The sequence below is a fragment of the Scardinius erythrophthalmus genome, assembly GCF_964197995.2.
Source record: "Scardinius erythrophthalmus genome assembly, chromosome: 1".
Classification (NCBI taxonomy): Eukaryota; Metazoa; Chordata; class Actinopteri; order Cypriniformes; family Leuciscidae; genus Scardinius; species Scardinius erythrophthalmus.
Window position 1 is genome coordinate 12,759,612 of NC_138221.1, and position 14,244 is coordinate 12,773,855.

General features: G+C 37.0%; 1 protein-coding gene across 1 annotated transcript; it reads right to left on the reverse strand.

Moving 5' to 3' along the window:
* Nucleotides 1-5,003: 5,003 nt before the first annotated feature.
* Nucleotides 5,004-13,591, reverse strand: LOC308690811 (uncharacterized protein). Its single transcript, XM_081365497.1, has 3 exons — nt 13,044-13,591; nt 9,485-10,400; nt 5,004-5,227 (listed from the first exon to the last, which is right to left on the reverse strand). Exons 1-3 carry the CDS (start codon nt 13,099-13,101, stop codon nt 5,158-5,160), a joined length of 1,044 nt encoding a protein of 347 aa, XP_081221623.1. The 5' UTR covers nt 13,102-13,591; the 3' UTR covers nt 5,004-5,157.
* Nucleotides 13,592-14,244: the final 653 nt, after the last annotated feature.

Genomic DNA, 14,244 nt, shown 5'->3' on the forward strand with positions numbered 1-14,244 from the left:
TTAGAGACGCGCTAACATCTCCGACACAGTGCAGAAATGCCATAGCGCCAGAAATGAAAGTAATCACTACATTACGATATTTGGCAACTGGGAAAATGCAACAATGCAGCAGTGTGTAATGTACACAGTCACATGTAATTTCAAAGTGAAGGCTTAGAATAGACCCTATACTTTTCACTCTTTTTTTCCTTCTTGGACAACCAGCCAATCACAGTCTTCAAAAGATTGTGTCATACATAGCAACGGGGTCAGCCCCACCTCCTCACTAAGATGAAAGTTTTTGTCTTTTCCTTGCTTAGAGTTGCTCTCAGATTGGCCCCGAATCACTCTTAAGCTAAGACTCTTATGTAAAAGTTTTTAAGCTAAATTAAAGGACAAGTTCGGTATTTTACACTTAAAGCCCTGTTTTCAGATAGTTTCTGATGAAATAGAACAGTTAAGATTTCGGTTTAAAATTTAAAAATTTTAAATTTTCGGTTTCTGGAGTAGCACCCCCCCACCTCCACAATGGCTGCATAGGTGCACTGGAACAATCCTTCCTAAAACGCATTAAACTTTCGTTTACAAAGACGTGAAACTCACCGAGTGGTCAGGGGTGTTCACTGATATGCTCACACAAAAATCGCAGCAAAAGATGCTTTCCAACAGGTTTTATCGTAGTTTTTGTCCAACTCCATTGACTTGTATTGGATGTGTTGTGAGGTACGGTGTTACTCCGCCACCGTCTATTATTCAAGCTCTCAATGGAAGAATGTACGGGTGTGAGGCGTTTGGAAAAATAGGTCCACAGTTTTACAACGAATGGTAAAACACCTGTTGGAAAGCATCTTTTGCAGCGATTTTTGTGTGAGCATATCAGTGAACACCCCTGACCACTCGGTGAGTTTCACGTCTTTGTAAACGAAAGTTTAATGCGTTTTAGGAAGGATTGTTCCAGTGCACCTATGCAGCCATTGTGGAGGTGGGGGGGGGGGGGGGGGGGGTACTACCACAGAAACCGAAAATTCTCGGGCCAGCAGCATGTGTCCAAATTTCAATCTTAACTGTTCTATTTCATCAGAAACGATCTGTAAACAGGGCTTTAAGTGTAAAATACCGAACTTGTCCTTTAAGAGTTTTCTGAGAGGATTCTTAGAATCTTTATGAATACGGGCCCTGGACTTTTCTCTCAGTATAAATCAAGTAGGCCTACACTGAAGTGTAATTTTAAGTATATTTCTGAGAAGTACATAAAATGTAGACTGAAAGTATACTTTCTTATTTTAAGTTTAAAAGAAGTATACTAAGTGTGAAAAACACCAAGCTTACATTAGCTACTGCTACTATTCCCCACCAATTCACAAGCACAAGAGAAAAAGTATTTTGTACTTACATTTAATACCCCTGGAACTCAATGGAAGTTGTTTGAAGATGACATAGTTGGTAGTGTTGTTATAACCAGTCAACTGAACCAACAATCTTTTCACAAAACTGACAAAACCTCGTCAAACTGTCAAAATGAGCTACTTTCTGACATCATATCTGAATATCAAAATACATGATAGAAACATTTTGTTAAACCACTTACAAGTGTTATGTTTACAACACCATTGACTACACTATTGAAACAATTACTTTTTATTACAACTGTACATGAATAAATAGGCCATTTGGCCCTGGTCTAATAGGGTATTCTATTTGTCCATTCTATTGGCTCTATTCTATTTTGAAGACTTGTGCTGGCTGCACAAGTCTAATTTAAGGCTCTCACAAATAAATAGTATGGGTATATTATACATTTTCTGAGTCATCAGAGTGCCTTGAGTATTGAAGTTGTTGAGTTTTGTGTCCATGGTGTTCTTTCATGCCACAGGGATAAAAGAAAGCATACAGTTTAGGCGGAAATTGTGAAAAAATGTGTGTTATTTCTGGTTTAAAGAAGTCTTGTGACCTCTGCGTTTGTCAGACAGATTCAGTACTGGGCTTAAATGAACGCCTAAAAGGTCCCCTTTCCAACGATACCAAGCACCATATTATAGAATATTGATAATATCCCTCGCATGAGCCTAAACCAGATATACACCAGATTTCAAAAACGGAATTTATTTTAGGGGGTTAGTAACTTCATGAGCTCAAAAAAGTGATTTCGCTACCACCCCTGCACTGCTATAGTGATTTTTCTAATACTAGGGGTGTATACCTTGCCAAATAACAATGATAGCATTTGCCCCCCAGTTGATACCGATGGACCAAATTTGGGGCCCTGGCTCATGGACTTAATACCTGTTGATACTACAACAATGCAAATATGCTCTTAACCTTGCAGTTTTTCACAAATCATGTAAGACACAATTTCTCCATTTCTTTGCACAAAACTCTCCAGAAAATGCCATTTAATAGTTTATTTAAAAAAAAAATAATTCCGGGGGGGGCACATAATAAATTCCCCACATAATAAATCCCAATTTAACCCCTGTATATATATATATATATATATATATATATATATATATATATATATATAGTTACTTGTAGGTGCTACTACTGCCTTGAATGACATTTATCATAAAAGTCATATGTAGGCCTACTTTCTTAAAATACTCTTTTCTTATTTAAATATGTAAGACATGTTCAGCCTCTGCCTTTTTCTAGCAAGCCTGGTCATGCTACAGGTAGGCCCTAGATCTGACAGATTTACTTTTTCTGTAGTAAGGAAACAGCCTTAGGGGGGAGGGTAAAATAATTGAGAGAATTTAAATTTGATATTAATTAAAAATGAAGTGTTGTTGGTTGTGACCAAGTAGCATTAGCGATCGCTAAACAAAAAATAAATACATTAATAATATAAATTACCCCCAACAACTGTCAGACGTAAGACAACCAGAGGACATAGTATATATGACAGACAGGACATAGGGTGGTAAAAGATAGCTTGTTGAAACTGCAAAATGTCACTGTCAGTGGCGTAAGGCGATGTTTTTTGGGGGAGAAATTCTGTCGATAACAATCTACCTCTGGATCAGGTCGGCTCTTTTTCCCGTCTTTTTCAGCCCTCTACACTCAAGCCATCTCTTCAATTGAATATTTGTATGTTCTTCTACTTCTATACCAGTGAATTTGGCACCGGGGACATCATTCTCGGACAAAGTTAGCAGGTTTAGCTCAGTAGACATCTCGTCCGTGAACTGTTTACATGCGTCTAGCATGAGTGACACGCGCGAGTTTGACCCCCCTAGCAACCGTCGCTAGCTTAATGAATATTAATGAGAAAAGGTGACGTATATCGTGCGGTACGCTATTGGAACAGTACTAGGGCAGCGACTGATGACGTTTCACAAGTCCACAAGAACACAAGTACAGACAAGTTCGCATATTGAGAAACGGCTAACGTGTGTTGGAGAAGCGTGTGCAGAGTGTGACGGATGTTAATATTCATGAGTGAATATTCACTGAGAATACATGTATTTCACCAATAATCCTTCCTGTCAATTTTAGTTTATTTACTTTATATTACTGTGTCCAAGAAAAGGCTATAATTTGTTTTTTGACATCATTAGTATTCATTTGGTTAAAGAGTTTTGCGATTTTTTTTTGTTGACGTTGTGACGTCATTGCCGCTCACCTCGCGCTCAGAGCCATATAGAGAGACATATCTCTCTATTATGGCTCTGCTCGTGCTGCGTCCTCAGTCTGCTTTGAGCGCGCTGAGGAGAGGTAAGCAATTAGAGGTGCTCTTCTTATATAAGAGTATAAAAGTTATCCTAAATGTGATTAAGTTTATAATATGCTGTAATATTATTGTTAAGACTGTTATAAGTGTTGTAGGAAGTGTTTTATGAATGGATGGATAGGATTTGATAGTTTTATTACTGAGAACAGCAATTTGAGTATGTGTATGCGTAAATAGAACGTGGTGATTGAGTATGTGTGTGCGTCAATAGAACGCGGAGAATTTTACTGATTCATTTACTGGTATTTGATTTGTGCAGGTGATTGAATCACAGAGTGAACACATTGTTGCTGTATTTTGTTTAATCCATCCAGGTATGTTTTATTTCTGTTAAATTTCCTAATGTATTCATTTTGTATCAGTTTGTTTCTTTACTAATTTGTGATTGACTTAAAAATAGCTGCAGGAGAATGTAATGTATGTTTGGTGTAAATGCTTGTGAAAAATTAATTTTGCTATTGTATGTAACATGTTTCACACACAGTATTTTTGATGTCATTATCATTGTGATGTGTGCTCAGTCTGCTTTGAGCGTGCTGAGGAGAGGTGATTGAATCACAGAGTGAACACATTGTTGCTGTATTTTGTTTAATCCATCCAGACTCCTTTGAGCATGCTGAGGAGAGTACCATCTACTTCCTCGATGAAAATAAATTCTCCATGAGCAGCAGTTCCAGTGTCCGGTGTCTTTTCTGAATAAACCAACACAACGCAGATCATAACAGTGGGCAGATTTAGGCCGGTTACAAGAGCAGAGGTGCAGTAAATGAAGATATAAACAAACCCAAGAATTTATGATTTCTGTGCTTTTCACATTCACAATGTAATGTGTTTTGATTTATCTAATAGCTACATTTTATTAAATACTGCAAAAAATCTAGTTTCAGAGCTCTGTACAGGTCATTATACAAAAACATCTGCAGCGTTTTAATTGGAAAGTTAGTTTACATATTTATATAAATAATAACCATTGGGGAACGTTCTATATTTGGTAACTATTTCTATGTTAATATAAAAAAATGTCTATGTTGTTAAAAATAACTATCCTGCAATGTTTTTGGAACATTATATTATTGTTGCAAAAAAATAAAAAGAGCATTCCTAGAACATTATTATTTAGTTCCCAAAACAATAACCAAACAGGAACCAAATACCAATGTTAGGGGAACGTTCTGTGTTTGCTGTGAAGCCCCAGAAGCAAACGTAATACTTGGCTTTCAGAACTGAAAATTATGGAATTATCCCTGAAGCAAGAAGAATCTGCAGACAATACAATTGGACAATAACAACAAGCTGTTGATAAAATTATAATGGGTTTAATCAATCATTACTTGAAGTACAAACATTTATAAAAATTAAAACTAATCAGACAGATCTCAAACAATGAACGAGTTAATATCAGATTCATGTCTCTGTTAAAAGTGTTATGGCCTCTTCTTCAGCTCCCTTCATTCTGCAGGTTCTGGATCACTGGCGTTCTCTCCGTCCTCTCCTTCCAGATGCTTTCTGGCAGTTCTGCTAAAAACAAACAAGTTTCATTTCTTACAGACATGATGCAAAAGGAATAATCAATATTTCAAGAACTAAGGCTAATCACATGTAATCACAAAAATAATAGTGATCTTCTTGATCATGTAACCTAACAGTGTTGTTCAATAAAACCCAAATTATGACTTACTTTGATACTTTATTTGAACCAATTATTGCTTGTTATTATATATTTGTATTTTAATGGCTGTTTTTTCACTTGGATCTATCTTGATTACCATATTTTTGTTCGATTACTTGATTTATCGGTGGAATAATTGCAGGACCGGCGAGTGCCCTTCTGCCGCTCTAGGTGAAACACAATTGTGCCACCCCTCTATTTGCAACATATACCAGCAACAACACACAAAGACCAATATGCCATATGTAACCCGTACACGTGAAAATGTGTGTCAACTTACAAACGGACCAGTGGGCTCAAAAGATTAGGTTCGTCCGGGGAGAGAGATGATACAGCAGCAGTGAATACTCAAAACAAAAGGATGAGGTAAGAAAAGTGTGAATTTACTGAATATGTTCTTTTCTTTTCACCTTGTTGTTAGATTGTAATGATTAATCAATTTGTTGAACATGGACCCATATAACCTCACACAGGCGTAAGGAAAACAATAGAAAATGAAACAAACAAAACAAAACAAAATTTCATTCACTCTTGAATGTAAATACTCAGAAAGTCCAAAAGTTGGATGTTTCTCAATGAACAGATCAGTTCGTAAACTCAGTCCAAAAGTTCGTGAGGCACTTAATTCAGTCGTCCTATTCTGCCCTGGATAGAACAGAATAATTTGATGTGTGGTTCTAATCCTACCGTTCAAAGATGAGCAAGTTTTCTCTTTCACAGGGAAATCAAAGGATTCGTTAAATGGGCGGCTCGCCAGTCCAACCCCACCGTTACGCACACAGGAAGAGCTGAGACAATCCACAATTCAGGAATGATTCACACTCCGTTCGATTCACATGCAGAATGGATCACACTCATCAGCTGGACATCACAGCACTCACGTGGAAACAAAAGAACAGAAGAACAAAAAACCTGGCCAAGGAACTCGTTAACATGTACATCGGAAGAACCAGGGAAGTTCCAGATGATACACGTTCTCAAAATGTCTCTCGAGCATAAACTGCTTCTCTCTGAATCATCAATTCTCGACTCAATCGGAGCTTCAAATCTCCCGCAGCAAAACAAGCGTCTGCTCGCGTCAGAGGTTCACGGAGAAAAGAAAGTTCTAGGAGGCGCTGCTCTCTAAAAGTGCCGCGATAGCGGAATTTTCCATGACGTCATTCAAAATGCGATCTCATTGGAGGCTTATGTAAAGGGAGATAACGCTATTGGACATATTTATAACATTCAATATTTTATATTTCTCCATTTCTATATAATTAATTAATTTGTTTGCAGTCTTATATTTTATCTGAAAGCAGTTTTCATACTTTAACTCTGTTGTTTAATTTGAAGTGCATTTTGTCTCTGTCCACTGGTAACCTGGGTTACACATACATAGCCTATAATGCAAAACCAGCAACAACAAAGACCAATAGTCTATGCTATGCCATACATATAACGCAAAACCAGCAACAACACACAAATACCAATAAGCCATAGGCCTACATATAACGCAAATAGTGCACAACGCGAGTGTGCCCAAAATGTCAACAATATTAAAGTTTATGCAGGAGGCAATGCCTGCTGGCATTTTTCTTTAAGCAGTCATGACAGCACTTTTCCAAATAATCACATTTCAGCTCCTCAAATTACCGTTGCAAATCTCTTTACACCAGGGGTCCCTAACTCCCGGGACATTTGGTACCGGGCCGCACAGAAAGAATAAATAACTTACCGTATTTTCCGGGCTATAAGTCGCTCCAGAGTATAAGTCTCATCAGTCAAAAAATGCGTCATGAAGAAGAAAAAACATATACAGCCAAAGTTGCATTTATTTAGAAATGTATTTCGCAAAAAAAAAAAAACAATGTTACACTGTTACGGACGCGAGCGCTCTGAAAGCGGCACTAAAAGACTGCTTTAAAACTTTCACTGAGACCTCAAACAGAGAGCACAAAGCCTGTCTTTAAATTTAATTTCGTTTTGAATTAATTGTATCTTAATTTTAATCAATGTTTCATCAACCAATTGTCTGGATTTAATAAAGAAGAAGTAAATATATTAGAAAATAGATAATCACGACACGGAGGAGCCGGCGCGTGAACTGGAGCTGATCTCATAAATTAACCGAAACTATAAGGTAGCCTATAGTTGCCTCACAGACCTGAGACATATAGAAAGCTTGAAATGTCTACTTTTAAACAGAACAATTCAAAACGAAAGAAAACAGACTGCTGCTTGTGTAATCCGTATGAAAGAGAGTCAGTAAAATTATCTGAACTTCCAATTACTCAGTCATGATGACTCATGTCTCACTCGTGAGAGCAGGGAGTGTGGGGTGGGGCGGTGCAGCTCAGCAAATCATATAGCCTATTTTGTGAATTGTTCATTCCCGGTTGGCACACATTTTGCCACCCTTACAAAAGTGCCGCTCTAGGTAATTGCCTAGTTCACCCCATATGGACGTGCCGGCCCTGAATAATTGGTAAAATACTTCATTACTAAAATAATCGATAGCTGCAGCCCTACTTTACTTTTGCTTTAAAAAAGGATTTCATAGAAATTTGGATTTTATTTGGAGTTTCACTACTGAAGTCCTGTTTATTTGTCAATATGTCCCAGAACATGTGGACATATTGACATTCAGAACATGCTGACTTTCTCAGACTTATTGTTTTTTACTAATATTTACTGTTATTTTTTTATATATATATATTATGTTTGAATACATTTTTTTACTAAATTCAATAGATCAGTAGATTAGTCAATAGATTAATCTAAATTACAAAAATAGTCGTTAGTGGCAGCCCTAGAAAAAACTATTATGGAGTGGAAATGGCTTATAAGTCAATAAGCGGTCCTCTGCTGCCATCTACTGTTTATAGTACATTTTTAAATAAATATGTTGGTTTGCCAAGTTTAAGTTTTCCTACATTTTGAAGTGTTTAGTTTTACAAATGGTACTGAATAAACAAATACTGTCAGAGAGCAAATTTGTGTTTTTTACATTGATCTAAACTGATAGACAAATGAGATATTCCTGTTGGTTGAACACAAGCTAATAGATATCAATCAATCAACAACGTGTCCTGTGCTCACCACACACCGGCTATAGGTGGAGAGGAGAGATTTGGCTATAGAGTGATGTGTGTCTAACTTACACAGAAGAGACTGTATTGCTCAGCACATTAAAATAAACTACTCGCCGCAATCTAGGGGTGCACAATATATCGACTCAATATCGTTATCACGATATCACGTTGCCCGATATTATATCGAAAGTCTCCCGATAATTATGCTATATTTAGTTTATGATGCGTCCCGTCCGACATGCACCTCTCGAAAAATACACGTCGCTTGGAGAGGGTTAACTTTTCATGCTACAGATTTCCCACAGTGGTCAGAAAGAACAGGGGAGACACTTTGTTTCTCTCAATATGACTCTAGGGTCGCTTCTCGTTCCAAAGCTAATCGCCGTCAACAACCAGATGCATTTACACTTGTCCAGTTTCGTCTGGAATGTGGCCCAGAGCTCCTCCTGAAGTGGTTTGAGTGCGATCGGATTCAAATCCGCCTCGAATGTGTCTCGGAGGGCACTTACACCTGGTCTTTTCATGATCGGATAGCTATCCCATCACAGAAAATGCATGAAGTGGCCAGGTGTAAACAGCCCCTTCCATACGGCCAAACCTCTACCTGTGAGTTGTCGGGGAAAAGTGTAAATTGCCTTCTAAAGGTTACACGGTTGTTGATGGACCCTGTTTATCATGACATTTTCTTTTTACTTGTTTTTTTTTTAGATTTATGTTGATTGTTTCTAACATGTCCTGTTCTGTAGACTTGCTCTTTATTTATAGTTTGTATACTGTAGTGTACATACAACCAGTAAAACATGTCCTGTTCTGTAGACATGGTTATGTATTTATTCATGTTGTACCAGTCCAATAAGACTGTCAGTTGAAATAAACCTTGTGTTGTAAGAAAACTTGTTTTATTTGTTATGAGTCTATTTTGATGCATTTTCCCATAACTTTTGTAATTATACATGTTTAAAAAAAAAAAAAAAATTCGAAATTAATATCTATATCGCAATATCACTCATTGTCAATATCGTTCACCCCTACCGTGATCTCAGACTGCGTTGATGTGGTTTCTCCACTGAATGGATCTTCATGTGTCGCTTCAGGTCACTTTTAACAGAGAAACTCTTTCCACACTGATCACACATGAATGGTTTCTCTCCGGTGTGAATCCTCTCATGTGTTGTTTTATCTGCCGACTGAATGAATCTCTTGTCACAGTGTGAACACTTGTAAGGTTTTTCTCCAGTGTGGATCCTCTCATGTGTTTTCAGAGATGAAGAGTGACTGAATCTCTTGTCACAGTGTGAACACTTGTAAGGTTTTTCTCCAGTGTGAATTCTCTGGTGCTCTTTTAAATGTTTAGCTGTAGTAAAAGTCTTCTCACACTCAAAGCACATGTACTCTCTCACACCAGTGTGTATTTTCTCATGATTCTGTAAAGTATGCAGCAGTGAAAAACTCTTTCCACACACAGAACATGAATGCGGCTTCTCCTTCGTATGAACTGTCAGGTGTGTCTTCAGGTTTGATGCACAGAGAAATGTTTTGCTGCATTGATCACATGTGTACGGCTTCTCTCCGGTGTGGATCCTCATGTGAATCTTAAGATAACTTTTGTATGAGAATCTCTTTTCACACTGATCACACATGAATGGCTTCTCTCCAGTGTGGATCCTCATGTGTTCTTTATGGTGTGAAGATTGACTGAAATCTTTCCCACATTGATCACACTTAAATGGCTTCTCTCCAGTGTGGATCATCATGTGACGCTCAAGACGTTGTTTGGTTATAAAACTCTTTCCACACTGAGTGCAGGTTGTAGATTTCTTGGCTCCTCTTTTCTTTAAAAATGTCTTTTTAGTCTCTGAGCGACTCAAAGGTTTTTCTCCAGGTTTGACATGATGTTCCTCGTCCACTTCACTCAGTTCTTCACTCTCCTCCTCCACTTCCATCAGGTCTGACATGAAAGAAAAATGTATTAAATTTCATTTTCAGTACATCAACATAATTAAAAGAGAAATATAAAGTGAAAGGACATGAAATTGAGCCCTGATGTAATAGTAGAAAGTAGACGACTGTTATAAAATATGATAATTTGATGCCTTTTTATAAATCGATTATATGCCCATGAAACTTTCCAAGAATGAGGTAAATTTATCTTCCAATTATTATTTTTAAAACATTATAGGCACAAATCCCATGTTTCTTTAGCAAAAACTATTACATATATTTGATAAATAACACAATTATCTAGCATGATATTAACATAAAAATATACAATACTGCCATATTTTTTCACCGACTTTGAGATTGATATTTATTTTACTAAAAACGTTTGAATTATTAATGGCCGTTCACACTAGACTTTTCCTTCATAGACTTCCATTCATGCGCATGTGAAAGTGGGACACCAGAAACACAAGCTCAAGTGAATTACCCTGTGAGAAATAACACAAGCGTTCAGCATTCAAGTGGAGTGGATTGTTTATTTTAAATTTTTTTAATTATTATTATTTGTTATATGTTGAACTTGTGTTTGTAAAAAAGCTGCCGCAGAGTTTTACGTCATTCACGACCGTTGCAGTGTCTGTAGAAACTTCACAAGCTCAAAGTGTAGAGTAGCCGCAGCTTTAACTAGATTTAAATTGACTATTTTATTATATTTATCTGTGTCCTATATGTTTCACTCAACCCTGTTACTCCTGACATGATTTTCCTCCTTTCAAAAACAGAGCATTTCAACATACATGTTTCACATTATTTTTGTGACAAGAAAACATCCCTACAGCTTCTGAAAGTGAACATCAGTGTTTTACTGTAACATAAGGGCCCGGTTTCACAGACAGGGCTTAGACTAAGCCAGGATTAGACCATAGATCAATTAGGACATTTAAGTAATTTTTATAAACATGCTTAGAAAAAAACATTACCGATGTGCATCTTAAAACTAAAAAGGCACTGATATATTTTTAAGATCAGTCAGTGCAAGTTTATTTCAGTGGAAACAGCTCAGACTTACATTTTAGTCTAGGACTAGTCTTAAGCCCTGTCTGTCAAACCAGGGGAAGAAGTGTTATTTTAACATCAGGGTAAACCACAGGGTTCAGGGTTTCAGGTTATCCTACATTAGGGTTATGTAAAAGTGAATAATGTAAAAATAAAACACTGCTTAGTTTTCACTATATGAATTAAATATATACTGATTCTACAAAAAAGTTATTCAGTCAAGAGCAGTGAGTGATTTTCTCTTTGTCTTTTGCTCATGACCCCAGTTATTACAAGCTGTTTCGATATGGATATCGCGATATATGCCTTTGCGATATTTCGAATTCAATATATTGTGAAGCCCTACTTAAAACTGTGACACCCAGGAAATGACATCATCTGAGGTCTTTCTACTGCATGATGGGAAGGCAAGAAAATAATCTCAATCCAGATGTGTTTTGTTGTGAAAGAAATACAGTTTCAATTTCAAGCATTTTATCCAAAATGTAAGCACTTTTCAAACCTTGAAAACACAACATCAAAATTCAAGCACTTTCAAGGATTTCAAGCACCCGTACAAACCCTGCTCATAATTTGGCCTTTTCCTTGCATTGCAGTTTTTTTCTTATTCTTAATGCGATCAACATTTGATGTGTTTGAGGAATTTGACTAACATGTAACATTTTACATGCATTCTGCTGAAATGAACGAAATGACTCGAAAAAAGATTCAACGATCCGAGTCAGTAAAATGATCCGAACTTCCCTTTACTAGAAGTGACACAGGGATCTTTCTACTGCATGATGGGAAGACAAGGAAATAATCTCAATCCATTGTCTCAGTTTTTACACAAACTGTAGCATTGACTGTATCCATCAACCCTGTTACCAAAGTTACTGTAAGAAGAATCTCTATAACTATGAATAACTTGAATCTCTATAACTATGAATACGTTGAAAATGACAAAAATTCTGGTAACGTTGTTGCAAATTGGGAACCAGATATAAAATAAATGTCAAATAAAACTGTTAAAATAGTATTTAGCTTGATCTGATGTTGACAATCAATATACAAAATTCTCAAACCTCCCTTTACTGAACATTTGTTGAAAACAAACAAAAAACATTATGTACCATCTCATAGTTTAACTGTTTATCTAAGGCCCTGTTTACACGAGAACGCTCGCGGGTGAAAACGTAAAAATATTTTATCAGATGTGCCTTTCGTTTAGACGGCGACGGCGTTTTCGGGGCTTAAAAACGCAAAAAAGTGAAACCACCCTCCAGAGTGGAAATCTTAAAAACGCTCCACCGTCGCGTTTCCATCTAAACGGTAAAAACGCAATAGTTTGCTAGACAGTGAAGGCACCGATCAGTGCTTCACATTGCCACCTAGCCGCCTGGAGTGCATACTACATTGAATTTCACACACTTTTGTGTCACCATATGCACGCAGATTTCCCCCCGATAACGCTCGTCTAAACGCAGAATAAAAAGTGATCACTTTTGCGTTTTCTCTTCAGATCGTTTCCGTGTAAACGTAGCCTAAAAGTGCTTGAATGTTTCTAACATGAATGTTCTTCAGCATCATGAATGAATGAAGAATAAACACCAACCTCTTTGTACTTCAGGATCTTCAGTGTGTTTCATTCTGCAGGGTTCTGGATCACTCATGTTCTCACTGTCCTCTTTAATAAACTCAGTCTTTGCAGATTTCAGCTCTTCCTGATGCTCTGATGCTTGCCTTCTCTTGTAGCTGATGGGAATTTACAGCATTTATTGGAGAATTGCTGTGGGAAGGGCTTCACTGATTATGTGATTGCTATGGGAGGAGCCTCACTGATGATGAATTCCAGTGTGGGAGGAGCTTATCTTCCAAAATCAAAAATATAAATTTAGAGTTTGTTTTTATAATAAATTACACTTCTAAGCATTTATGTCCGTCTATATATTGATCGTACAGTAACTGATGCCAATTAATGAATTATTTTTAATGTTAATCCTAACATTATTCTGCTTCATTAAAATACAGTTATCTAGAAATAAAAAAATGATTATAAATATTACAATCATTGCACTAATGTTATTTAAAACTGACAATGATCCTAAAAAACTCACTATAAGCTCAATGTTAAGTATTTAGTGTTTGGAAGTTTTCCTCTCTGTCCTACAGTTGCCACGCCCCATTTTTCTTTGCCACTCAGTTCCCCATGCAGTTCACCACACCTTCAACTAATTAGCCTCAATCAGCCACAGACTTCATTAGACAGCACCTGTACACACAGCCCCTTCCTTTTGTTCATGCCACATGAAGGAATCCTTGTGTGTTGCTGCTGGAAATGCTGTGTCTCCTTCCTTGTGTGCGTTATTGAACTATGTAAGTTCCATATGTTTCTACTGTTAGATTAAACCGTTTAACTTGGTTTATATTTCTCATGTGACTCACTGTGGTAATTGTAAGAATGTGTATTTGAGGATTTATTGGCATTACCATTAATTACGGGGCAGAGAACATGTATGTATTGACTTTGTTTGTAGGCTACCTAGCTAATTTCCTGCATTCTAAATTATTGTACAAATGTTTGATTCTCATTCAAATGAATTGTGGCCTTGTATTGTGGGTTTATGTAGCTAATTGTATCCCATATCCCTTTCCCTCCTAGAAACCACACACACACATACATACATACACATACCTAATAAAGAAAGACATTGTGTAATTAAAGTGACTGGACTGGACTGTTCTTACCGACACCTCCATTGGTCTTAAGCCAGCCACCTACACATCCCTCTCAAACCTCCTTTACATGGTCCTTC

What these genes read in the sequence shown, in the direction of transcription:
- LOC308690811 (XM_081365497.1), bottom strand. Translation starts at nt 13,101, where the DNA reads ATGAGTGATCCAGAACCCTGCAGAATGAAACACACTGAAGATCCTGAA. An exon ending in AGATCCTGAAGTACAAAGAG is followed by an intron (nt 10,401 to 13,043) that starts GTTGGTGTTTAT and finishes CTTTCATGTCAG; the next exon opens with ACCTGATGGAAGTGGAGGAG. An exon ending in CAACGCAGTCTGAGATCACG is followed by an intron (nt 5,228 to 9,484) that starts GTAGGGGTGAAC and finishes GTTTGTTTTTAG; the next exon opens with CAGAACTGCCAGAAAGCATC.